This window comes from Suricata suricatta, chromosome 7 (genome assembly GCF_006229205.1).
Source record: "Suricata suricatta isolate VVHF042 chromosome 7, meerkat_22Aug2017_6uvM2_HiC, whole genome shotgun sequence".
Lineage (NCBI taxonomy): Eukaryota > Metazoa > Chordata > Mammalia > Carnivora > Herpestidae > Suricata > Suricata suricatta.
Window position 1 is genome coordinate 131,214,437 of NC_043706.1, and position 26,255 is coordinate 131,240,691.

The 26,255-nt window shown below is 41.6% G+C and overlaps 1 protein-coding gene across 4 annotated transcripts in view; it reads right to left on the reverse strand.

The window, feature by feature from the left end:
- The window catches only part of SYNE1 (spectrin repeat containing nuclear envelope protein 1), a 455,818-nt gene that overhangs the window by 4,055 nt on the left and 425,508 nt on the right, over positions 1-26,255 (reverse strand). For all 4 annotated transcript variants that reach the window (XM_029943998.1, XM_029943995.1, XM_029943997.1 and 1 more), the window contains 13 exons: positions 23,671-23,853; positions 23,286-23,423; positions 21,400-21,591; positions 20,167-20,500; positions 17,928-17,996; positions 16,170-16,312; positions 14,178-14,304; positions 13,164-13,375; positions 10,531-10,731; positions 8,884-9,012; positions 7,005-7,217; positions 5,921-6,013; positions 4,473-4,531 (listed from right to left, as the gene is read on the reverse strand). In XM_029943998.1, the coding sequence (XP_029799858.1) occupies positions 4,473-4,531; positions 5,921-6,013; positions 7,005-7,217; positions 8,884-9,012; positions 10,531-10,731; positions 13,164-13,375; positions 14,178-14,304; positions 16,170-16,312; positions 17,928-17,996; positions 20,167-20,500; positions 21,400-21,591; positions 23,286-23,423; positions 23,671-23,853 (2,093 nt within the window). The remainder of the gene's footprint in view (positions 1-4,472; positions 4,532-5,920; positions 6,014-7,004; positions 7,218-8,883; positions 9,013-10,530; positions 10,732-13,163; positions 13,376-14,177; positions 14,305-16,169; positions 16,313-17,927; positions 17,997-20,166; positions 20,501-21,399; positions 21,592-23,285; positions 23,424-23,670; positions 23,854-26,255) is intronic.

Consider the following 26,255-nt stretch of genomic DNA (forward strand, 5'->3'; position numbering starts at 1 on the left):
TGAAAATGCTCACCTAGGGAGAAGCAATGGGCCAAGACAGGGACAAAGAGAACACACAGTGCTTGGTGAGCTTCCACGCAGCTGACTGCTCCTGGAAACATTCACTTTCTCTACTGAGAAAAACTGCCACCACCCCCCCCACCCCGGGGTAACTACCAGAGTTTCAACATGGCCAAAATTGCCTCTTCTTAGGATGAACCTGCACTAGAGTTTCTAGTACCAACAGGCTAATGGAACCAGAGGCACTTTTGATGTTCATCTATTGAACTAAGATCTCCTGTTTCAAGAGTCTTGGGAAATTTGACAAGGGGAAAGAACAAAGACAACTTATTAGTCACTTACCACTCTCCAATGGCCTCATTACACAAAAGGGTGCCAGCTGAAATTATGTTTTTAGGGGAAAAATGAAATGGGTCAACTTATCCAAGGAACTTAATTGATGGAGATATTTCTGTCCAGCCAAAATGTGCTTATTCTCTGCAAGTAAATATTTGTTTTATAATTTTTCTCACTTCCCTCACTCATTTCAATTTTGGGGTAAAGACTTGCCCAGGAGTTGTTTCATCTCTTTCTCAAAATGCATATAGTGGTGGGAGAAGAAAGAGGGTAGGGAAAGAAGCTGTATAGAACAACACACCACACAAAACAAAGTATGACCAGGGAATGAAAGAAGCTTAAACAGCATGTACAAAGTATGACTCATCTCAAAGAGTTTTACACAATCAAGAATAAAAGGAATGACTTGTGGGCATAAATTATTTAAAGGCACATGAAAAGAAACTCTCATTTCATTTTGTTACGTGTTAACTAACACTGCCAGGATAGTAATAGGAATTTATTTTGAGGAAATACTTGGGTTGTGTATGATCTTGCTGCCTGCTCCTGTGTGAATAATCTTTGTTCCCGGCATATGTGATAAGGAAGACAGATTTCCGGAATCAATTTAGGATTTTAGTTTAGTTTTAGTTTTTTTTAAATCAACTGGTTGGTCTAAAGCAGTTTTAGGCAGCCTGTGGTAGTCCAAGCTTCAGAACTGCTGGGCAAAGTATCCCACCCACCAAGAGCCCTTTGGCAGAGTGAAGTGATTCACAAGCTAGGATCCAGAATCAGGTAGTTCAAATCTTAACTCTCCATGCTTCTAATCCTCAGTGTCCTTGTCTGTACAACTGGGAATCTAGCCATGCCCCAGGGTCGTGGTTAAGGGTGAAATGAGGCAACACATATACAGTGCTTAGCATAGTGCTCAGGACACTTCAAGTGCTAAGTAAATGTCACAATTTATCATTATTATCTTATCATCATTATTGAAGCAAAGGTGTGCTAACTCATACCATTGGGAGTTGGCCGTACCCAGCCTTTTCTCCCAGGAAAATAGTCCTGATTCATTAGTAGTGCCCTCAAAGATGTGATGCATTTGCCAAAGTGGCTGACTTGTTCCTGGGAAACACTGGGAATGCATGCCTCAAAATAGAAAGAAAAAAAACCATATCAAAGCCTTATCCTATAACTGCACTCAGCCTTGGTGGCCAGCCTGCCCTAGAAGCGAGGCTCTTTGAAAGCTATGAATAAGGGGATCCCCAGGGAGGAGCCTGACAGAAAAGGCTTGAAAAAGAATTCCCTAAGAAACTGATTAGTGTTTACAGTGAAGTATTTACAGTCTTTTCCCCTCCCTTCCACCTTCCACTTCCCATTCCATCCCAGTCCTCTATGCAGAAGGTGCTAGAGACCAAAGGTGTCCAAGGAAGTTTTACATGTTAGAATTTTTGGTTAAGTTTTGGAATGATGGCATCACTTCCCTGTATCCAGACAACAGAGCTATTCCTTTGCCTTTCTGGAATTTGGAGTCAAATCTTCCCACTTGTCAACTTCAAATAATCTACAGTAGAGTTTTGAAGACTCACTGGTGATTGAGTTAGACAATTTTAGGTCAAAAGTAGGAAAAAAAGTCTGGCTGGACCATCATAAGCCTTACTGCTTAAATCTCTTTAATCTAAAAAGTTATGAAAAAAATAATAAAAAATTATGCATAGTTATTGTGAATGTATGCATGAGTCTTTCAAATGGCTATAATTTTTAAGGAGTCTTGAGGAGCTCTTTGTGGTTGACTTAGGGAATCTGTAGATTCTGAGACATTGCAGGTCTTTTAATTGCAGGAGCCATATGATACTAATTCTCTAAGCCCAGTATCTAAACATAGTTGGTGTACAGTAAACAATGGCATCAATCTATAGTTAGGCTTAGAATATTATGTAAGAAGACACAGACCAGTGGCCATAACATCAAACTGAAATCACACACAACAGGTCAGCAACTGTATTAACATCAGACCTTAAACAACAAAAATAATATAAGAACCCCCTTTTGTCAAACTAATATCCAGTTTCTTCCACCTCTGCCTCTTTCCTGTCTCAAGAAGAAAATGGGACTAACATTTCCTATCGCAGACTACTGGGGTCAACATTCTACACCGTTTGTGCTTCTGCCACAGCCTTTCAAATTTGCTGGACCAGTGCAAGATCAAACACAAGGTAGCTCAAGTGTCAATGATAAGGAACACCGGGACACCTGGGTTATGAGTGAAGTTAATTCTTGCCCAGCAGACTCCACATTCCATTGTCAGGGTTGGAGGCACCCCAAACAGAAGTGCCAAGAAGTCCAAGAATGTTCAACCACAACCTGTCTACCAAGGTGTTTGGTGAAGCTTGCCATTCAGGTGTAGATCATTCGTATTGAAGCCCCTCTAAGTAGCAAAGTAAACACCATGCTGTATGCTCAGAAAGATGTTAATAAACAGCGCTGGACAGAGCAGAGCTGAGAGGCACCTTGTGGATGTCATGGCGAGAATGTGGCTGTCCCAGCTGCAAAGCCCTGTTAGGAGACATGTCGAAGCACTTGCTGCCCTAAGAAACGATGCCTTTGACATTCTCAGAAGACCCATGGGACTGTCTGAGAGCACTGGGGAGCAGACTGACGCGGGATTGGGAAACCAAAAGCTGGTTGCTATTGGTGTCACAGAATAACGTAAGAGATTTTACGGCTCTGATCATCATCATGGAGGTCAACCAAAGAAACCATCTCTGGTGTCCTATAAGGACTGGTATGGGGACAGTCCCCATCTCTGTTCTTGGCACGTCAGCAGTTTGTGGAGGAGATATGGACAAAACAATGATCTGGCTATAGTACATGATTGGCTTTTCTTATAGGGGACTAAGACAGCATCAGAGCACTGGTAGAAGCCCATCATTATCTTCAAAAATCCTTATGAGTTTTTCTCCATTCATATTTCATTATTGGTATTTTATTATGGACAAAAAAACCCCACAAAACTGTCTCCAAACCAAACCAAATGGTATGAAAAAAAAAAGTACAGTAAAGGGAGGCTTAAAACCAAAGTACATTCTGCATTGCTTCCACTGAGTAGGAATGACCAAACAAAATATCCAGTCCCTTCGGCACACAGCTGGAAAACTAAAGCTATTACCCGGGAGTTGTTTGCAGTTCTACACTTCCTCACCCCTCACTCTCCTTTCAAGAATTCCAATTCCAGCTTGGTGGTGAGAAGTTTCCAGAGGGGCAAACTACTTTAGCAGTGAACTGCTTGGGATTGGAATGAAAAAAAATCAGCTCCAAAGACAGTGTTTTCATTTTTTAAAAAGTTGTCTGGAGGAACGTGAACTGATTAGTGAAAGGGCAGGAGAGCACAGACATCACACCAACAACGAAGACGGCAAAGCACCCACTAACTGCGGAAACAAGGAACTGTCGGAGGCCAGATGTAAAGTGCGGAGTGGCAGCTGTGAGTAGGGTCTCTGGACTTTCCTGGGCCGGGGCACTGACTGCCCTTGTTTCCAGGGTGAAAGAGCTTGCCAAGTGTCAGGAAGGTGAGTGACTGAGTGTGCTGGCAGAAGAGAAGTTTTAGGATAAGCAGAAGAGAGAAGGTGCTTATAAGTTTTAAAGAATACCAAGTTAGGACTTGCCATTTTGAGATTTCAAAACCCACAATCTGGATAAAACATGAAAATAAAATAAAAAGCTGGGGATGTTAGTATATTTTATTCAGATCTGTGGGTTCTGTGAATGGTAAAATAAGTCATTGCTCTATTACCTGTCTTATTGTAAAATCTAGAAATAAAGAGGATGATGAAAGTCTGCCGTGAATCGAACAGTGGCTATGCCATCCATTGCGCGGAAGCCTTACGTGCACACAGACTACAATTTGGTGAAATGTACCAGAGGCCAGGGTGTAGTTAGACAAAATTTTGGTGGGATCCAAATGTTTTGTGCTCTGAGCTTTACTTATACTTCACACTTAGAAAGTCTTTCCCGATTTAGTAGAGAAAGGGTGTGGGATGAAACAAGTCATTTCTTTACTACCTTGAGGAAGACCAGATAGAGGCCTACCTAAATCACGGACAATTTTCATCATCCTCTTGGAGTTCTAGAACAGTGTGGAAACCAGGAGAATAAGGTACCTGCTATGTGGACTGTTGACAGAGGGTCCAGGCTGTGAGAGACTACATTTGCCTCGTGGCTGTTTGCAATGAACAGGGGTAAAGAAAGAAGAATGTTCAGTCCAGGCAAATAAAGACAAGCTACTGAAAAAAAAATTAAACTAAAAGTGCAGCAAAGGAAAAATAAATCAAATGAAATGATCAGTACTCATGGCGTCAGGAAACTGGCTTTTCTTTTGTTGAAGAAGCAAAACAGATTCACATCTCTATCATTAGTCAGGGACTAATAACTTGTGGCTCAGGGGTCCCCACTCCAGTGGGTATATCTTCCCCTACTTTGCATGGTAGAAACACAAAGGACTCTACGCGAGTCAAGGCTCTCTCTGTATTTACTTACGATAAATATAAAGTTCCATATGCCATGCCATGCCATATTTTTTTGTCTTCTAGAACACTGAAATGGTATTAAAATCCTTGGTAGAAAAAAAGTAACAATGGAAATATGAGATTGTTCTTTGTAGAGGGAGGAAGACGTGCTAGGTTAAATAAGGGTGACAATTTGACTCGAAAAGCCAGTATTCCTTCACATTCTTAAACTAGGATCTATAGGAAACTAGTGAATGTAGTAAAAAACAATCCTAAATCAGATAATAACATTTATCAGCATAGAACTTAAGTGTTTATAACAAAAAAAAGTACAAATGAAATCAGTATTCTAAAAACTAAGGAAAATGGGATGGAATAAAAATGAATATAATCATAAAGCCAGACCAAAAAAAAAAATAACAAAACAAAACAAGCTTCTAATTACACAGAGAAATCAAAGTATAGAGGGTAGCAGGGGCCAGATTCGTCTTTTTGTCCTCACAGAATGCCAGTGAGGCAGCCCCTCAAAGGCTTTGTGGGTGAGTCTTCTTGAGCTGTTGCCCCTTTGGGGGGAGGGCGGACAGCACAGTCGCCAAAAACCTTCAGAACCACCTTCAGGAGCTTCTTTGCCTGAGAGTCAACAGAACCTCCACTTGTCTCATCAATTCAATGGTCTCATGAGAGACCCTCACAGTGTCGTCTGCTTCTGGCCAAGGCGCCCCTTTACACGGAACCTACTTTTTTAGGTGGACTGTGGTGGTGGTGGTTGGAAGGGAGGAGCCACCAAAGAAACAAGGGAACACCATTCTAGCAATGGCCCTTGGAGCAAGAGAAGTAATTGGTCTCCCCGTGCCAACCGCACATTGAGCCCTAATTCTTTTTGAAAACCACAACTGCTCTTGTTGGTTCCTGAGTGCACATGGGGAGAGCACGCGGCCTGGCTGAGGAAGCAACTCTTCTCTGTGTTACTGTGATAACCCTCTTTTGTATGGGGACTCCTGCTTTCCCGGGGGGAGCCTGCAGTCCCTGTGGTAGGTGTAGACACTCTCACTCCCCTGTGTTCCCTCCCATGGGCCAAGTGAAAATGACTGGTGGAAAGTTACCGTTCTTTGCCTGTTTGGGGTGCTTCTTCCTGACGTAGGACTCACAGATCCCGAGGTGTCCAGTTCATCAGCAGAAGACCAGGAAGACAAGTCCTACATAGGAAACAGATTCTTTTAATGACTCCATGTCCCAAAGCTGCGATGACCTGTAATCCACAATGCATCTCCCAGCCCATCCCCACCTGCGCACCATAAAAATCAAACCATTCCTTGTGGAAAACAGAATCAGACAATGACACAAACAGAACCTGATTCTTCCAGCGTATTAAGCTTTCCTGGTTGTAACGTTGGTCCTGCTGGAAAATACTGGTATAGTTTGGCTAATACTATGTAGCTTGTAGCTTTACTGTTTCTCAGTGACATGGATGTGGAGGAGCGGAAGGGAAGGAGGAGAGGGAATCCGTCTTTCAGCTATAGGTCTCTCAGGCCAGAGAGAAAGCAACTCATTTGCCTGGTTTGTAGTATTTCTAGCACTACTCTGTTATTCAGAGTAGACTGTGCTTTTGCGTGCTTAGAGGAGGAGAGGGTGTTTGTGTGTTCACAAGAGGATTTCACAACTGAATGCCTGATGTCTTACCAAGCATCTCTATATCTACAAATGAATTTCTCGAAACCAATAATACTACCACGATGTACTAGATTTAAGAAAAAAATATAAAAAGTAAATGAGCAGAGGACATTTTCTACGAATTAACTGCTGTCAATGTCAGGAAAATTTATGCCTTCTACTGTTTGAATACAAAACTCGTAAGCAACGACCGGCTATGATCTACCATGGCCATGTTACTGAAAACACGTGAATTCCTAGAGAATTCAGGGTAAAATACAATGCCACAATAGCGATGGTGAAGGGTTAGCAGTAACAATTCCAAGAGGTCTTTTGATGTAACAGAATCAAAAGCAGTGTCCTATTATAAAAGTTTGAGTTGCTTTTTTTATTTTTATTTTGACACAGGACTCATAAGAGCAGTGATTGAGAGGGGGCACTCTATTCTGTCAAGTGCCACATTCAAAGTCCTTCTAAAAATGGAGAAAGATGATGCTTCTTTGGTAAGGAACACAATGATGTCTGCTCAGAACTTACCTGCTGACTGCTTGACATGTCTAATAACTTCTCTAGCTCCTTGATGTGACGGCTGACCTCCTTTAAGAGAAGTTTGAGCCGATTTCCAATCACATGGACTTTTTCTTTGGCTTCTAAGCAGTCTGTGCCTTCAGCGTTCACCAGTAATTGGCAAGACACATCTTGTAGTGAGGCCACCTTGAGCTGGGATTCCAAGAGCTCATGCCTTATTTGCTATGTATATGATAAGAAATATTTTACTATGAATTTTTGATATTGGGGGAAATTCCAAAAGGGCAGGGATGATATCAGTTTAACTTAGTGGACAATCATACCTGAGTATCTGAATGCTGGGGTCACATAGGGAAGAATGAAGCAGCCCATGGATTCGGGGATAAGGGGTCTGAGTTCTAACCCTGCCTCTGCCAAAAATAGTCTATGAGGCCCCTGAACCCTTCTAATCTCAAGTGTTCTCACTTGGTAAAGTGATAATACTATTTCCTGCCTGGTCCACAGGAAGTATATTGGAAGGTTCAACTTGGTGACTATATGTGAAAGTGCTTAAAATAAGAAGGATCATGCAAATGAGACATAAGATATTCTTTTAAACAGAAGGTGAAATATTAACATATAAATATAGCAAATATTTAAAAAAAATCTTCTTTCAGTTTACTTATTTATTATGAGAGAGAGAGAGAGAAAGAGAGCAGGGGAGGGCCAGAGAGAGAAGGAGAGAGAGAGAATCCCAAACAGGCTCTGTGCTGTCAGTACAGAGCCCAGTGCAGGGCTTGAACTCACTAACTGAGATTATGACCTGAGCCAAAACCAAGACCTGGATGCTTAACTAACTGAGCCACCCAGGAATCCCACAAAACTTTTTAATGATGTAATATTTCATACACATGTCTAAGTATACTCTGATATTTGTTCCAAGATTTTTAAAAAGGATATATGAGTGATTCATCATTTACAACTAAGGTCTGAAGTCAAAAGTCAGTAAAAATGCCACTGCATAACTCTTTCCTCTTGGTTTCTAAGACCTTTATGGTACTAAATTGAAAGCTACCAATTTTGTTGGTTAGGTTAGTGAGTTCTAAATGTTGAGAAATAACATTTAAAAAATACAGAAAGCTACAAAATGCAAATCATTTTCTCCTAATGGAACTTAAATATAGTTCTTTGTCGTCTATAAAATCCCTTAAGTACACTCGCGTTATAATGTCCAAAGTTCTTTGTATAAGAATCTACACAGAGATTATGCAAATTTCCTTTTGAATTCAGTGCTGGAATAAGTTTCTTTCTCCTTGAGAACTGGTATGTTTTCTTTTTGTCAGATAATTAAAATTACTTTTAATATTTCCGTTTTTGTCTTAGTTTTCACAAAACTTGGTGACAAGGCAACTGGTACATCTGGCACACTTAATTTCCTCTAAGAAATCTTAACCACCTTTTTCTATTTTAATAGGTTGAATGTCCATAAAATAAAACTTAGGCCACCCAATATACTTTTACTTTATGCATATATAACAAATACAGCTTAAATTAAAAACAAGTATAATTTTCCAAAGATCTGCTTAATAAAAACAACCTACTAAGATGAATAACATCTAAGATCTCTACAATTGAGCAATGACTTTAGAACCAGATTCTAAGGCTGCTGGATGTCATCTTCTATGAGCATGTTTGCCTCACAAAAAGCAGAAACCATGATGAATAAAAAAGCGAATGTTGGAGACCAGTATGCAAAATGTAAATTATATATAATTTAAAGGTAAAATATATATTATATATATTTTGTATATATATTATATTTATGTATAATCACCTACATTCTTCTTCTGAAAATGAAATGGATCATTGTTAACGATAAGCAGAGGCTGCAGGAGTGCACACATCTTACCAGAAGCTGTTTATGATGGTCCTGAAGTGTCTCTGCATCCTGGTTAGAATCAACAGGGACAATTTCATTTTTCCTTCTGTCGATGTTCTCCAGCATAAGAAGCAAACCATGACTCATTTCATGGAAATCCTATGAGAGGGAAAAAAATATATGGATATGAAACCATCTTAATATATTTTTCTCTCCCTTACAGCTTAAATTTTCACTCTTTACAAGTGCTACCACTGGCCAAGATGCATTGGATTTAAGATCTCACATTGGGGCGCCTGGGTGGCTCAGTTGGTTGGGTGGCTGACTTGGGCTCAGGTCATGATCTCACAGTTCATGGGTTCAAGCTCCGTGTCAGGCTCTGTGCTGCCAGCTCAGAGCCTGCAGCCTTCTTCAGATTCTGTGTCTCCTTCTCTCTCTTAACCTCCCCCACTCACACTCTGTGTCTCTCTCTTTCAAAAATAAATAAACGTTAAAAAAATTTAAGAAAAAAGAATCTTTAAAAAAAAATCTCACACATAACTCCTTTCTGAGGACGGCCTGGGTACTGTTGTAATGGTCTGAGTTCATGGCTTACCAAAAGCATCTAGTTTGTTATGTGAGGGAGATTTAGACATACAGAAAAACTGGCATCAAATACTCATTTTCCAGGGTTACTGCACCGTTTGGAAGGAAGCGACTCTGCTCTCCTCTCTTTTCTCTGTATTCAAACCTCCCCTCTTGTAAGGCCTTAATCCAATCCCATATATCCTTCATTCATCCATTGGTTCATTCATTTATTCAATGTTCAGTCACCAAACCGAAGACCTCCTATATGGACTGGACTTGGAGGGGTTGCGGAGGGAAACAACAGGCTTTCAAGGTTTTCTTGGGGCACATACAAACCTGGAAAGAAAGCTTACGGTGTGCTCAGTGTATTCCTGGCCAGGATCCACAAGGTGGCCATGACCCACAGCCATGATCTGGCTGCTGATCTTTCTTATCACTCCCTGCCTCTCTGACTACATTCTGATCACACTGGCCTCTCTTCTGATTCTCTTTCCTACTTCTGGGACATCCGTTGGCTCTGTCTTTTTCATGGCACTATTCCTCCTGTGTCAGCTCAAAGATTCACAGGAATTTCCTTACCTCATTCCCAAAGTGACTTTTCTCAGTGACTTTTAACATCCATACTTGTAAGCATCTTGATTAAGCATTTATTTGCATTTTTATTGTTTTTCTTCTCCAATAAAAGTATAGACTGTGTTGTGCCCTGACTGCTCTGCACAGTTTCTGTCACAGAGTGGGCACTCCTCAAATAATTGTGGCAGAATGGATAAGTAAATATTTGTAATGCTCACTTTCGTGTTCAGAAAATGTCTGCCAATGTGCTCAGTAAATATCTGTTGAATGAATGAATGAATTGGGGCTGAGATAAACTTGTGGGAATAGTCTCTTGTTAGCTGGATAAAAGATGGGGTCCAGCTGCTTGAACTCCTGTTCAAATGTACAAATTTTCCAGTATGAAGAAGAGTTTGGGCACAAAGTGATCTGTTTCGCTTTGGGAAGTTTGGGAAGTAAATGCATCCCTGAAGGTGACCTTGAAAAATCAAGTCATGGACTCAGCTAATGCTGGAAATGTCTGACTCTGGAGCATGACCCGCCCACAGCTCCGCAAACCTGACACTGCATCAGCGCGTCCTGGAGGAGGCCCCGCCACTCTTCCAGCAGCGAGCACACACGGTCCCAGCGCCAGTTCATCTGGGAAAGGCGATCCTGCAGATCCTGGCTTTGCTCACCGCCAGTCTGGGTGAACTCGGGGCTGCACAGGTTGATGGAGAGGATGACGGCTTTGCGGTGGTCCACCGCCTTCTGGAGCTCCTAAGCAGAGAAAGAAGAACAACCAAAGAAAGTGACAATAAAAACATGTAAAAAATATTTTAGGACCTTAGGAATTGCTTCATTCAAATTAAAAGGTCCACTAATGAAAATCAGCCTTAACAGAATAGCTAGATAAGGTATAGTGGTGGACGTCACTGAAGACGGCATGGTGGTCAGAGGAAATGGATTAGATGTATATTTGACAACTTGAATGGATTTTAAATTATGGGGTAGAGTGAAAGAGTCAGAAACAGAACAATGTGTGTTGTACAATAGCATTTATGTGATTTAAAATGCATGTGCACACACACAAATCCACGTTTTTCATGTATATGTGAACCAAAAATTTAGTAAGAATACTCATGAAGGATTTACAAATGGTCGCCATGGGTCTCAGAAATGGAGATTAAAAAACAGTGGAGGAAAAAGATAAAATAGGCCAAATTAAGAGGAACATTGCAGAAGCATCAGTGACCCTGTGCAATGAACTAAAGAGAATGATTAACTCAACTCACATCATAGGCATTCAACAACAGTAAGACAAAACAAATCTGGACTCAGCTCCAGCAATTCTGGGCAGCAGGAAATGTTTTAGCGTGAGAATCCTGTTTCACTAGGCCAATGGTACTCACAGTTGTGTGCAGAAGAATGAAATGGGAAACTTGCTAAGAAAGCAGAGTCCCAGGCCCTAGCCTCCAACTGTTCTGACTCGACAGAACAGAACAGGCTCTCAAGGTGACAACCCTGCCTATGTCATAGGCCACATTCCTGTGATGGCAGAGAATGGACTGGGTATTTCAACAGCTAACCTATTTAGTTTGATACCACAAAAAAACAGGCGACTGGATTTTGCTTTATGCATTTCCCACACATCTACAACTATTCTACGAACTCATGCAGCACACGGTTTTGCATTAATAATTCAACATCTGGGTACTGTTTAAATATCCCTAGATTAGTTTAGGGTCAGCAAGCCTGCAAATCACATCTACCCAGGCTACATTTTCTTATAAGTTCTCAACATTTCTGTCATGTCTCCAACTTGTCTTAATTTTTTACTTTTCAATAGATTCTTAAAATGCCATAATATAGATTCAGCTACAGAGACATTATAAGATCAAGAGATATTGTGGAAAGATACTTGGTTATTCCACAGACTTATTCCTCAGGAGACAGAAAGGAAGGGTGCGGGCAGGCATGTGGAGGGTGGCTTTTTCTTAACATTCAAGCTGACTTTCAGGGTCTCATTTCTCCACCCTAATCTCACTTAGGTCTCAGACTCTGGCCAACATTTTCTTCATCAGCTTTTTAAGGAGTTTGGTCCTAGAGCACACTGCCTTACATCTTCCCAGAGAGGAACTAAAACAATTTAAGTACTCTAGAGAGAAGTGCAGCTTATAATCCAGCTAATGGAAATCGCATCTCGCATCTGATGCTTCCTCCGGAAACTGATGGGGCTAGTTTGCCAGCTGTTTTATGTGAAGAAGTCTGAGCAACAGTGGGGAAGATACATTTCTCCGTTTGAAAATTTAAAACAAACAATAACCAAAACAAGCCACAAAAATGCTGCCCCAAAATCAATGATGTCCATGAAGCCAGAGAGACACAAAGGCAGCGCGCTTAATTGCTGAGCCTGGAGAGCCTGGGTAACTCTGTTCTGAGGAAGAGCATATCTTGATGTTCTCCAAACAAAACGGAAGGACTGAAGGAGCTATTAAAAAGAAACTGAGCTCTCAATCCACAGGATTCTTGCAAAAGTCTCCACATATTAATGCACTTCAAGAGCTGTGCTAAGGAGGACTGTTAAGACCTAGAGATGGAGCTAAAGCCCATTATCATGGGCACCGCACCCATCGAGGCCAAAACCAAATGCCCATGCCAGGTGTTTTACTGTAATTACTCCCACGGTTTTGTTTTGTTTTAGTCATTACACTGAAAATTGCATCTGCCACCACTATAATCTAGTTCAGAGGTTCTGCTGATTCCAGAATGTCAAACAATTTCAGTAGGTCTCTACAAACTCACAGAGATCCGATCTTGGAGAGGAAACCATTCTAACTGTAGAGCTAGGTTTGCAGAAACCAGGTCATTTTGTATTTCCTTTTGAAAGAGGTTAAACAGGCCCCAGAGGTACCTGGGTGTTGTGTGAACTTCTATTTGGTCATGTCTTAGGAACCAAGTCATTAAATCATACATGGTTATTTACAGGGGGCCTAGTTCTGCAACGTGGTCCATCTTTCCCCTCTTCCAAACTTTATACATGCAGCCTGGGGGTGGCTGGGGGAGAGAAGAGCATTCCTGCTCATCTCTGTTCACAGCTCCCCTGCCGCTAGGTGACAACAGACTAGCCAGGGTGAGTGGCTTCCTCGGACCCCGCATCCCACGTGGCGGCTTTCTGTCCGGCTGCTGTCGGTAAGGCCAAGGGCGGCTACCTTGAGCTTTTTGATTTGGAGCTCGATCGCCTGGATGTTGGTGCTGAGCTCCAGGTGCTGGAGCCGCTCCAGCTCGTCCTCCGTCTCGCCCAGCCAGGTCCCGATGTTGTTCAGGTCAGAGTTGAACTGCTGCCACTTCTGCAGGTTCTGTTTCATTCTCAGCTCCTTGCTCAGGGCCTGGGCCTGGATGAGTTCCCATCGGTCGATCACACCTGGCCGGAAGTGACACACACAGAACAGGGAGCTCTTTTTCTCCACGCAGAATGTTTAGGAAATGCTTTAAACAAATATTGGTGGCTAACGTTACATAGCAACTAAAAGAAAAGTAATTTTAACAGGGACTTTTGTTGTCGGCTACAAAAAAAAAACAAAAAACAGAAGAAAAAACAAAACAAAAAACCCAAACCCAAAAAGCAAGAATACAAACAAAAAAACCAGTATTTTTCTGCATTTTTAATGGTAATGGAGTAAGAGAAAATTAACTACATAGCATTTAATACCATAGAGAGTTTTATGAAATAATAAGCAGTAAAATGCACAAAAATAACATTCATTGGGTTTCTTTCTGCAGGAGAACTAAGACAGCATATGTAAAAATGACAGATAAGAGATGCTAGAGACAGTGCATTAAAGTAAATGGGGTGTGTGGGGCGCTGGGTGGCTCAGTCAGCTGAGCATCTAACTTTGGCTCAGGCCATGATCTCATGGTTTGTGAGTTTGAGCCCCGTGCCGCTTAGGATCCTCTGCCCCCTCTCTCTCTGCCTCTCCCCTGCTCGCTTTTTCTCTCTCAGAAATAAAAAGAAATATTAAAAAATAATAAAATAAATGGGATGTGGGAGGAAACACTGTGATTCTGTTGGCCCTTGGGTCCTGTCAGGAGATCACTAACACAGAAGGAAGTCGTCCAGGCAGAACAGGGCGGAAGGAGATCAGCAGCACAGGGTAACACAAAGGCCCACAAAGTGCTTCGGGATCCTCTATCTCACATTCTTCAACTGAGCACCACTCACTCACCAGCTGTTTGGGTTTCCGTGCTGTTCAGGTTAACAAAGCCTGGAAAGTTCTCTTCTTCCTCCTTCAGTTTGTGCTCCAGTCTCCTCACCGCGTCGATGCTGCCACTACACGCTCCCAGAAGCTTCATCTGTGAAGACAAAGCAAACGGGCCCCCGTCACAGGATTCTCAGCTTCTCATGAGGGCAAGAGCTTCTAGGGAAAATATCTTTCTAGCTCCTTAAAAAGGACAGCGGCTGTGTTTTGCTTTTGTGTGGGGGGAAGAAAATCTGTTAAAAAAAAAAAAGTCAAGTTCAAAAACATGCTTGCTAAACATAGGACATAGTCGTATACACACAAGGCAATGCCTTGAAGATACAGTTTGTATACTTCCTTTTGCATGAGAATCCCTCAAACTCTCTTTTAAATTTCTGAATCAGAACAGACGAGAAAGCAATCTGGGATTTAAAACTCAGAGCTCTCGGCTGGCAACATAGCGTATAATTTTTGGCAAGTTGCTTCTTCTTTCTTAAATTGAAATGTGGGAACAATAATATTACCACAAATCTCAAAGGAACATTTTTTTGCATTAAACAATTAAAATACTTAAAAGCAGAAAGTACTATTAAAGCCAGCTGTTTCATAAGAAAACTGAAGCCACGCTTAATAGGTGTTAAGGGAATCAATTCTAACATCAAAGAGAAACTCCATGTTTAAAGTCATGCATAGTATTCAAAGCACTCCTGCTATACTAACCATAAGGTCACGTTTCAAAGCCTTTAACAAATCACATTGCTTACTTGGACTATTTTTGATTGAGGTTGAGTGTAATCTTAGTGATGTCAGCACAGTCACCATGAAACCTTATTATATTAAAAAAAATTTTTTAAGTTTATTTGGAGAGAGAGAGAAAGCATAAGCGGGTGAGGGGCAGAGAGAAGGAGAGACAGAATCCCAAGCAGCCTCCACGCCATAAATGTGGAGGCTGATGTGGGTCTCGACTCACAAACTGTGAGATCATGACCTGAGCGGAGATCAAGAGTTGGCCTCTTAACTGACGGTGTCACCCACGTGCCCCAAAAACCTTATTATATTTTAAAAAAAAGAGGTTTCACTAGAATAAAAGTTGGTATAACAAGCCCAAATGGACAGGAAATAAACTCATAATTGATGACTCTTCTGTAATTGTGAGGTCATTAGCATCACCATATATACTGGACCAGTGCTCTTCCTGGGTTTCAGAAAGCAGGACCTTTGAGTTGTCATTAGACTAGGGACATTAATTTTTCTTTCCTTTGACTGGACAGTCTTCTCAGTGTGAAAAGAAGGGAGAATCCATGAATGAGACTTACTTTTACATTCTCTTGCTTAAGTGTATATAGGAAAATGGCTAGTTGTCCGGGAAAAGTTTGGTCGCTAACTCGAGCAGAGCAAATAAGGTTAACATATACTTTACTAGGCGGGAACTTCGAAAACAGAACTTAGTAATATATACAATCTCTTCCCATCTTTTCCCCAAATCCCTCTTGTTAGTCAGATCTGTTTTCTCCAAAACGAGCATACTGACCATGGAGGATAAAAACATTCCCAAGGCCAGTAAGTGAATCAATAAGCCCCAGAGAAGAACTAAATAAAAATTCCGTGTTAGTGATCTATTAGCTAAATCTTCTGCTCCAAGGATAACCATGGCCCAAAAATTATTAGCTGAATTTGGAAAAATGCCGATCACTTTTGGGAGCCAAAGCATGTTGTTGCGTTCAATTAAATGAGTCACCCAGAGTTCTCTGTGTAAAGGAACAGGCTGGACATTGTAGTAGTTCAGTGAGTCTGAGCACAGACCTGTTTTACTCAAGAGGTAACCTGGCAGGGCTTCATTTTGTACCCCCCAAGCCCATGAGTTCAAGGGCGGCATGGTGCTTAGCTCAGAAAGCCCTGTGCCACAGACAGACCATTCTTTGTCACACAACTGTGATTTTTCCAGGTACATGCTGGGATCACAAGGGCCAGGGTACTCACATAGCCTTTGTAGCTGGAGTCCAGCTCTGGTCCGGTGGGGGTTTTGCTGCGGATGATATTTTCAGTTTGCTGCATCTGAAAACGGCTCTCATCCAAGGCTTTGTCCAGTTGTCGGATCTGCGACTCTAAGGCACTGGGAGCTCCTGCAATGTCAAGCAAAAGAATCTTTATGCACTTGACATTCAATGAGAAGTCTGAGAAATTACTTCAGCTAGGGTGGTATAGACATGGCATACGTGTGGGTAATTACCAAGCAAATTTAGTACTAACGTGCTGGTGAGTTAGAAGTTCAAGCGACCAGACCAATTAATGAATGCACTTGGTGAAAGAGTGCCAGCAGACCAGATATTGCAAAAGGACTATGCGTTGGGTTCTAACAGCCTCAGTGTCTGCTCCTCTCCCAGCGGATTCCCTGGAAATCTATATGCTGTCGTTGTGGAAGGCCTCTCTAAAAACGTTCTGCTCCTCCAAAACCAGGAGACAATGATCTCTCATGTTCTCTCTGCAGGCACTTCTCAAATAGAAAAAGATACAATCCTGTTTTCTTTCTGCATCGCACTAGAAGACGGTGCTCAGAAGACAGTCCCAGGTGGTTGCACCGTTCACTTAAAGCATGACTTTAACCAAGAAAAGACTAACTCAGGTTAGAGATGGGTGGAGACACCAAACTACCAATGGCTTGCTTTTGTTTAAATCCCAAAGCAAAACCAAGAGAAAGCTAAGATTTTAGCATTTGCATTCAAGCATGCTCTTAGTCATAGCCTGGAACTCCCAGCTCATTGCCTTTCAGAAATGTAACACCTTTTTGAAAAATTAGTGTGTGTGTGTGTGTGTGTGTGTGCATGTGTGCGCGCGTATTATAAGTTTTGGATTGAATAAGAACATTGATTGTCAGAGTGAAGCTAACACAGAGTGAAAGCAGAACATGTATTAGTAAGCTTTATTAACGTTTGAAAAAAAAAAGCCTTCTAAATAAACCTAGAAGAAGTCTCACTGGGAGTCACGTAGGAAGTCACCATTCATGTAATGCTACTTTGCTTCCCGTCCTTTAGCTTTTCTTCAAGCACGTAAGTGTAAACTCTGCAATTCAATATTCTATCATTGTGTCTGAACCTTATTCTCTCCACCTTCCTCGAAATTGCTTACCCTGAATCATAATTTGCCTAGTGTAACGTTAACCAAAACTGGTTCCAGTTTCCTTTCTTCTATTTTATGGGGTAAGACTTATTAAACTAAATTATAATTTGTTTTTAGAGCCAAACATCTGGTCTCCCCCTCCCCCCCAACCCCCTGTCTTCTACACGGGCCTGGGATCACATATGCAGGTGGTGGACTTGGGACAGAAGCCCTGACCCTGACTGCTGAGGCAGATGTGCGTCTACAAGCCCTGATGTCACCAACAGAACTGCCACTGTCAGGAAGGGCTTAGGGCGTGGGGCTGATGACGGGAACTTTCATCTCCGATGTGCTGCTGTTCACGGGCCTCATCGGCCTCTACCTGGTTAGACTCATTCACACTGAACAAGCCGAGAAGGTACTTCACTGAAACTTGATCACTGAAATCTTATTCTTGGTGTTGAGCAACAGAATATGTGGGGGGTTTCTGTTTGTTTGCTTCTACTGCAGCAGGAAGAGAAGAAGAAGGTGCTTCCTTAACATGCTGAGGCCACAGAGCTAGGAGAGGTTCGGCAGATGTGCTCAGAGAGGAGGCTTGTTACAGGTGGGGGAGGGAGGCTTGCTGTGGCTTTCTGTGCCTACCAGAGGTATTTCTGATTGCACTTTCTGTGAGTTTTACATAGGCCTCAGGACTTTCAGGGATCATTACATCTGCAAAAAGAGCACAGTCTAAGTTGACAGCTAGACTCCAGGTGGCAGGAAAATAACTCTCCTAGGGAAAAAAAGGAAGTTGGTCATTCTAGACAGACAGCTCTTGAATAGACAGAGGAACGTGAGCATGTACGCCAAAGGCTTCCTGAAATAAATTATTAAGAGCTCACATTAAGAATGTCTTATGATCCAAGCTCTGCTCTGAGCACTCATTTATCTTTGAGGAAACCCCTACAGGGAGCATGGAAGTCTTATTCCAATTTTATTGATAAGAAAACCGAGGTCCAGAGGAATTAAGTTACTTATTCAAGTTTCAACGGCTAGTAATCGGCAGAACTGGGATTTCAACCGAGATGGTCAGATTTTAGAGCAGTGCCATCCAATAGAAATAAGGTGAGCCACATGTGTGATTGTAAAGGCTCATGGAAAGAGCCACTTTAGAAAACGTAACATGAAACAGATGAAAATAATTTTAATGCCTTACTTTACTAAACCAATGTCTTTGAATTATAACATGTAATCAATGTTCATATTACTAATATTTTGCATCCTTTCTCTGTGCCAAGTCTTTGAAATTTGTAAATTCTTGTAAATACATTGACACAGCAAGTCTCAATTTTGCATGGTCACATTTCAGGGCTGGATTGTCACATGTGGCTGGTGGCTATGGACTAGACAGTACTGTTGTAGATGAGAAATGCCCAGCAGCCTATATTGTAAAAGCAAAATAGAAATGAGGGAAATCGTTTTATTTTTGGATAGGATCATACCCTTGGGAATTCAAATGTGAACCATCAGTGAAGCAGAGACAGCCTTTTGGAAAATGTGTGAAATGCATTTACAAGTGTTACAAATTGGCCTCTGATTATTTATTCTATTTTTACTTACCTTCCTTGTAATGTTCCTCTTTCTCTGTCTATCCCTTCACTCTGTGTATTTCTTGGGGTTCTGTCTTTCTTGTTTTGCTTTATGCACTCTTCCTGGGTGATTTCCTCCCTTCCCTCAGGGACAATTATCATTTATATGTGGATAGCCATCTAATCTGAGTTTCCAGTTCTAGAACTCCAGACCTATGCATCTACCGCTGGGGATTCCATTTGTATTTTCTACAGTAGCTTGGATTCAGGGTGTGCATAGCTGAACCATCACCTCCCCCTTTCTCACTGCCCTGCCACCCCTGGCCCGCAGACACTCATGACATTCTCTCCCTCTTGTGGTCCTCAGGATCTAGGGCTCCCTGCATTTTTCACCAAGATGCCCAAGTCTGAAATTCGCCTCAATCCCAATTCAACCGATCATCCCTTAGGGACTTCTCATGATTTCTCACTTGTCTTCTGCTCTCTCCATCCCCAGTGCTACCTACCCCTTGGTTCAGGCCACTATCATTTCTCTCCTCGATCACGAAGTGTTTCCACCTGAGTTCTTCTCTAATGCTCTCCCTCCCATATAGTATTGAGACAAATTCTGTGACAATACGTGTCTGATCATATCACTTCCTCTTTAGAGACCTGCAGTGGCTTTCCAGTGCCTTCAGGAGAGAACTCCCTTCCATGGTTGAGTAGGTTACTTTATGACCAGGCCCTGGTTTGCCTCTCTACTTCCTCTTTGTCCACGCTGTGTCTCTCTATCTACAGCCTTGTCATTCTGGGCAAGCTTCTGGTGACCAAAAGCACTGTGGCTAATCATAAATCTGGGGGGGAACCCTCTCCTTTCTTCCTCTAAACTTCACTGTGTCTATCTGACCATCATTTATCCTTCTGGTCTTAGCTCAGGAGTCTTTTCCCTAAAGCCTTTCCTCAAAGCTCTGGTTAGTCACCCCATGGCTCTGCTTCTGTGCCACCATATGTACATTAGTGTCCTCGCACTAACACTTCACACAGCCACTTGTTATCTGTTTGGCGTCACATTAGAGTGTAAGCTCTTTGAGGACAAAAGGAACCATGTATCCCTAATACTTACAAAGTGCTTGTCACATAGTAAGAATAGAAGTGTTTGTGGGACAAATGGATGGTCATGCCACGTTCTGTATCTGATCATCACATTAATATCCAATTACTCTATTTTGTGCAATTTGCTTTAACAGAAGAAAGAAGATAATTCTGCTTAGTTTACACATTTCTAATCCAACATTCAGTCTTTTTCATATTCTTTCAATGTGGGTCTTTCCTACCTGATAAGCCAACAGCTCCCCTGAGGTAGAAATCCTTATCATCTCCCCTGTCTTCATCGTCAGAGGGCAGAGTTCTGGACACAGCAGACTCCAGGTCCCGACTGAGGTCATAGTCATGGTCCCACTCCAGGGGAATGGAATCCACGCTGGCAGGGGTGTCTCGTCCCGACCGCTCGCTCCGCAGGGGCTGGGCGAGTGAGAGGGAGGGGTTGGAGGAAGGCTGGGGGGAGAGCACGCTGTCTGCAGAGGTGTCCCGCCAGTGGAGGTCCGAGAGAGCTGCGGAGTCATCCAGCTCCAGCTCCCGGTCAGAGAGGTCATGCTCATCGTCTGGGAGCTAGAAATGCAGTGAAGCCAATTCCATTACCGCAGCGGTCAGAGGATGACCTTTGCCGCATCTTGTTCTGCCTCTTACGTCACCAAGCCTCGGGGTTCAAGCCTATCTACCTCAGCGGGGGTAATTTGTAACCTCTGTCATCAAATACATAAAATTCTTCTGATCACTTTTAAAAGTGTTTAAAACTGTTAAGCTAACCTACCACAGCTCCAGTTCTATTACTGTTTATTTAATATTAAATAATATTGAAGCCTACTCCAAATAATTGGTATAAGATTAAGTAAGATAATGTAAATAAAGGCAGCCTAGTACCATACCTGCAACACAGTAGGTACACAATGGGACATTTCAGGAACAAAAGGAAATTACTAATAAAATTTTAGCTGGCCCTCTTTTACCTTATATCCCAAATGCAAAACACATTTTATCACAGAATATTCCAAATATTGTAATAATAACATCTTGTGATGTGATCAGAGTAGCAGTTAGGAAAATGGAAGAGAAAAAAATTCAACTAAACAATTTCATCAACTGAGCAACTGTTTACATCGCTCACTTTCATCTCCTGATTCTTCTAGGAGCTGCTTCATCTTCCACAGAAGATATGTGCCAATTATTCTCTAAGTTTTTTCACATGTATGTGAACTCATATCATGTCCAAAGCAATCCTGTCTACAAGGAGGTAGTATTAGGAAACCAGCGTTACATGTGAGGACACCAAGGCAAAGGATGTGAAGTGATTTGTCCAAGGTTATGTAGCCAACACATGTCAGAGGTCAGACTGGAACCCAGGCATTTCTAGCTCCAGAGTCTGGGCTTCCACCTGCTGTACGAGGCTACCTAACTCCATACAACTCATTCTCTTTCAGTTTGGTGACAGTGAAAAACAAATTACATACAGGCAGGCGAATCAACTTCTTATGGTATCTTTCCACGCGCCCGAAGACCTCCTGACAGTAACGTCGGAGCTCATCCAGCTCCTCCTCGATGACTGCTGCATCCAACGGCTCACTCTTCTCTATGAGCTGCTCTCCTTGGGCGATTATCTGCTCAATCTTATTGTGGTTCAGTGAGATTTCCTGCTGGAAGGCCTATGGAACACAAACCTCGTGTAACTTTCTATTGTTCGCAGTGACATAAAATAATTATAAGGTACCCATTTAGAAAAACCATGCAGGGGGATATTGAATTCACCATATATGGTAAGGAGCCAAGAGACTACTACTTTCTGAAGTCAGACATAAGAATTTTAAATCAGAACAGGAGTCAGAAATGGAATCGTCAAAATTCCACGACCAGAAAGGCGCCTTTGGCTAATAAAATTTACCACCAAGGACAGTGTGGGTAGAGAATCACAGGAAAAAACATTCAAACCCATCATAAAGTAGATGGCACTGGCAATCCCTAACGAAAAGCAATGGTAAGCGGTATGGTGTCACTGAAATAAATTTAGCGTTTTAGAGAGTTATAGCAAATATTTTAATTTTAGATTTCTTGATCATATGTCAAACATGACTAAGAGAAACCGTCCAAATGATAATTAATGATACAATTCTTCTCAGAGGAGTCTTTTCTTGTTTCAGGATATAACCAGGAAAGATTATAACTATTTGAAAAACAAGGAATTCTGGAGATTATTTAGGTTCATTCTATACATTAAAAAGAGTTAAGGGGAGCTTGGGTGGCTCCATCGGTTAAGTGTCTGACTTCGGCTCCAGTCATGCTCTCACAGTTCATGGGTTGGAGCCCTGCGTCGGGCTCTGTGCTGACAGCTCAGAGCCTGGAGCCTGCTTCCGATTCTGTGCCTCCCTCTCTCTCTGCCTCTCCCCGGCTCACACTCTGTCTCTCTCTCTCAAAAATAAACATTTAAAAAAGGGAGTGAGGTTAGTTGGGACAGGCAGCAGGGATAAATTTTAATTCAATATAAAACTAATTTCTGGAATAGTTGAAATTATCCATTAATGAAAAGGCTGCTGGGGAAAATGGAGCATGGTAATAAATTCTGTGACTCGACAGAGTAAGAATCAACAACCCCTTGGTAGAAATTTCCTGTTGAAGGTTTAAAATATTGATTTGTCTGTCAGATAATTTGGGAGAGTCAGCAGAGGAGGAGGAGGCTAGGAAGAGAAAGGTTGGGCACACTTTCAGGGTTCACTATTTTTATGATGTTTTCATCCTGGGAATCTATGATTAAGGGTAGCTTCTTCTATTAGGGCAGCATGACTATTCTTTGAAAAAATCTGACTCAAGAAGAAAATTTCACAAGCTGCCTTGCATAATACTCAAGTTGCTAAAATACTTTTCTTTGAGGGGCTCCTTATTCCTAACGCATATCACTCCTATTTAAATTAACTAGCCACTGCATTTTAACTGTATAGTGAAACATGTCAGATATGCTTAAAAAAAACTAATGTGGCATCTAAGGATGTGGAATATGTGGAATGAAATCCCAACATGAGAAAGCTGTATCACTTTGGACCATGGAGGTCAAACTCTTTGAAGGTGCTAGAAACAAAGTGCTAGAAGCAAAAACAACAGCCAACTAACAAGATTCCTAACACGCTGGCAATGAAGTTGATAATTAAAAGTATGCATGTTAATGGTAGTTGTCCCTGGGTAATGTTCTTTATTTCATTTGTAATATATTTTGTATTTCCGGAACGTTTTGCCAATCAAGAACAAATTTTTTCAAAAGAGTTCTTTCCTGTGTTCTTCCCCCAAAGGATCTACAAATTCCTTCCTCTTCAGACCTTCCTTGCAGTTTGAGAAATTACTACGCCATTACCTTGAGTTGCTTTATTTTAGCTTGAACGTCACACTCAGAGAAATGCTCGATGTTAGTGAGCTGTAAATCCATCTCCGTCAGCCACACGAGAATGCTGTCCCGTGCCGTCTCAAACTCCTCGCGCTGGCCAATGAAATGCTAGATGGGAGAAGGAAATAATGAAACCTAAAGTTCACGTGTCCCTACAGAGAGGGCACCACCAATTCCAGTGTTCTGGAAAGTCACTTTCTCAGCAAGGAGAGCTCTGCGATAGTTTACCATCCCAGTTAACTCTGGATCCCACACTTGCCCTCCCAATCTTACAGAAATCACTGAGATGATGTCTCAATGTGTTCGAATGGCCCAATGCTGTCCTCTGGGCCTCAAAGAGACCCATGACACCGACCCTGAGTCTGCGCAGGATGGAGGTGACACGCTTCTGCAGGTTGTCCCATCTCTGGTTGCCTTCGTGGACCATCTGCTTTAGGCTACAGGCAGAATCAGTGCGGTTCTCTCGGGCCAGGCGACGGTATTGCTTGTTGATCAGCTCCAGCTGGGTCAGGCTCTCGTGGACCTGTCGCTGGAAAGCCTAAGACCACAGAGAAGCACGGCCGTGAGGGGATCGGCCAAGAGCTCTCCCTCCATAGGGCCTGATACTGCAGTGGCAGGGAAGCGACAATTTCTAATGAGGGTTTACTTCCCCTTAGTAATAAGCAGAGTAATATGATCGGTGTGGCTTAAGGGAAGGTAGATCAAACAAGAATGCAAAAGAAGTTGGTAAAGATTAGTAACTACATATGTACATTTACAAACACATATACATGTATGACATACACATGTTCCTATGTTATAGTTTTTAAAACAATGAACAGCTTGAAAAAATTTTCCCATGAAGCAAATTAATTACACACATATTTCTGTGTGCCAAAAGTTTCAAAACTTTCCGAGGTCAATACTGAGCAAAGATGTCTGTAATAGAACTTTCTCTTTATTTGTGAAAGATGCAATCTCCTAAAAATCCAGAAATGGCCTCAGTTCTGATGTCCATTAAAAAAATTAAAACCACTTTTTTGTAGAAGGTTTCTAAATGCAAGCTGCTATTAACTTTTTAAAAAAAGCAGGAGAGTAAAATTCATGTAACCTTAGAGACAAGTTTGGAACATCCTCTGTTTCTTTTTTGTTGTTCCCATGAATTATAATTTTTTAAAAACATTTTAGAGCTGATGCACCACCATATGTTGTAAAAACTATTTCGTTTTTTCTTTTCTTTTACAATCATTTATTTCTACCATGTTCTGTCAGTCATCCTTCATTCTTGGTCCAGTTCACATATCTTGGGCAAATTTCATACCTACACTGTCACTTTTAAAGATTAAAAGTTTGTTTTTAAATGATTAAAATGTAGACCAATTCACTTGTGTCTATTTATTTTTGAGGCTACCCTCTGTATAGTTTCTAGTTTCTGAAGGTAAAATACTCTTTCTTCTTTCCCTCTGCAATACGGGATAGTTTTACCATAAGAATCACTTAGCCAAAATAAAATGAAGTTTTGTTCTTTTCAAATTCATGTGTATGATTTATGATTGACATTCACCCTGACAATAGACAGAAAATTGTACAATGAAGTGGTCTGAATTCCTCTAAACCACAGAATTCTGCTTCCTTTGGCTCATCACACTGCTTACTTGGTAGCACATCTGTGCCTTGGACATGGCTTCTCTTTGGAGAGCTGCTTTAAGAGCCTTCATCTTAGTAAGCTAATCTCCTATTCTTCAAGACAATTTAAATGATTTCTTCAGAAAAGAAAGAGGTAAGGAAATTTCAGCTTTTGCCATTATTGGGAGTCATAGAATATGTTTTCCCACCATGACGAGTAGGTACCCAGGTCCATCCCAAATCTGCATGCATTTGAACAGGAAAGACTGTCCTCAATTTTTTAAAAACTTTATTTCTGTCTCTTAAGAACATTAACTAAAAGATAAATAATAAAATCATTTATTGTGGAAGCGAATTATGTAGCTAACTTTTGCCATAAAATCTGAGAGTCTAAAATAGCATCAGAAAGGACTGTACCTAATCTGCTTAGTAGTATAAGCCAATTAGAGGAGGTTTTAACCTTTATGAAGCACAGAGTAGTAAGACGGGAGTATGTGGGTACCTCACTAACCCTGGTTCCCGTGGAAGAGCCTGAACTCTATCTGACAGCTCACTATGCCCTTGCACTAGAAGTGTTCGAAGGGAAAACATTTTAGATGTGAAATTATTTTCCTGAAATTTAGTGGCAGAGTTATACATAAATCCATATTCAGACATCAGGATAACTCTTATTTAGATAACATAGTATTGGAGCATTTTTACAGATTCATATAGCTGCTCACCTATGACTCTTCAATTACAAACCCCACAAGCACAAAAACCCAACTTCATACCTACTCTAACTGGTCTCAGAAAAAAAAAAGCCAGTAAATTGTCATTACAAGGTAAAAATTAATTCAGCTGGATTTTGATTGGATTTTTAGTCTTATTTTTTTATTATCATTATCTTATTTTTGAGAGAGAGAGAGAGAGAGAGAGTGAGTTTGTGAGCAGGGCAGGGGTGGGGTGGGGGGCGGGACAGAGGATCCAAAGCAGGCTCTGTGCTGACAGCGAGAGCCCAAACCACAAGAGATCATGACCTGAGCCAAAGTCGGATGCTCAACCAACTGAGCCACCCAGGTGCCCCTGTGGTCTTATTTTTGAACATCTCAGGGAGCCTGAGGCAGAATTAGCAACCAAGAATGACTTTTGTAAGATACACGCACCAGAACTTTGCTGTTAATATCTGCCTGCCCGTGGGGACAGATGGAAAAAGAAACTTCAAATTGAAACATGGTGAATTTTCGGCTATGTCAGTTCCTCCGTGAAAATGAGAGGCAGCTGATGGGGATCATCATCCCACAGGGGTACAGCAGACTCAAGATCGCACAAACAGGCTGGACACTGCAATCAGTT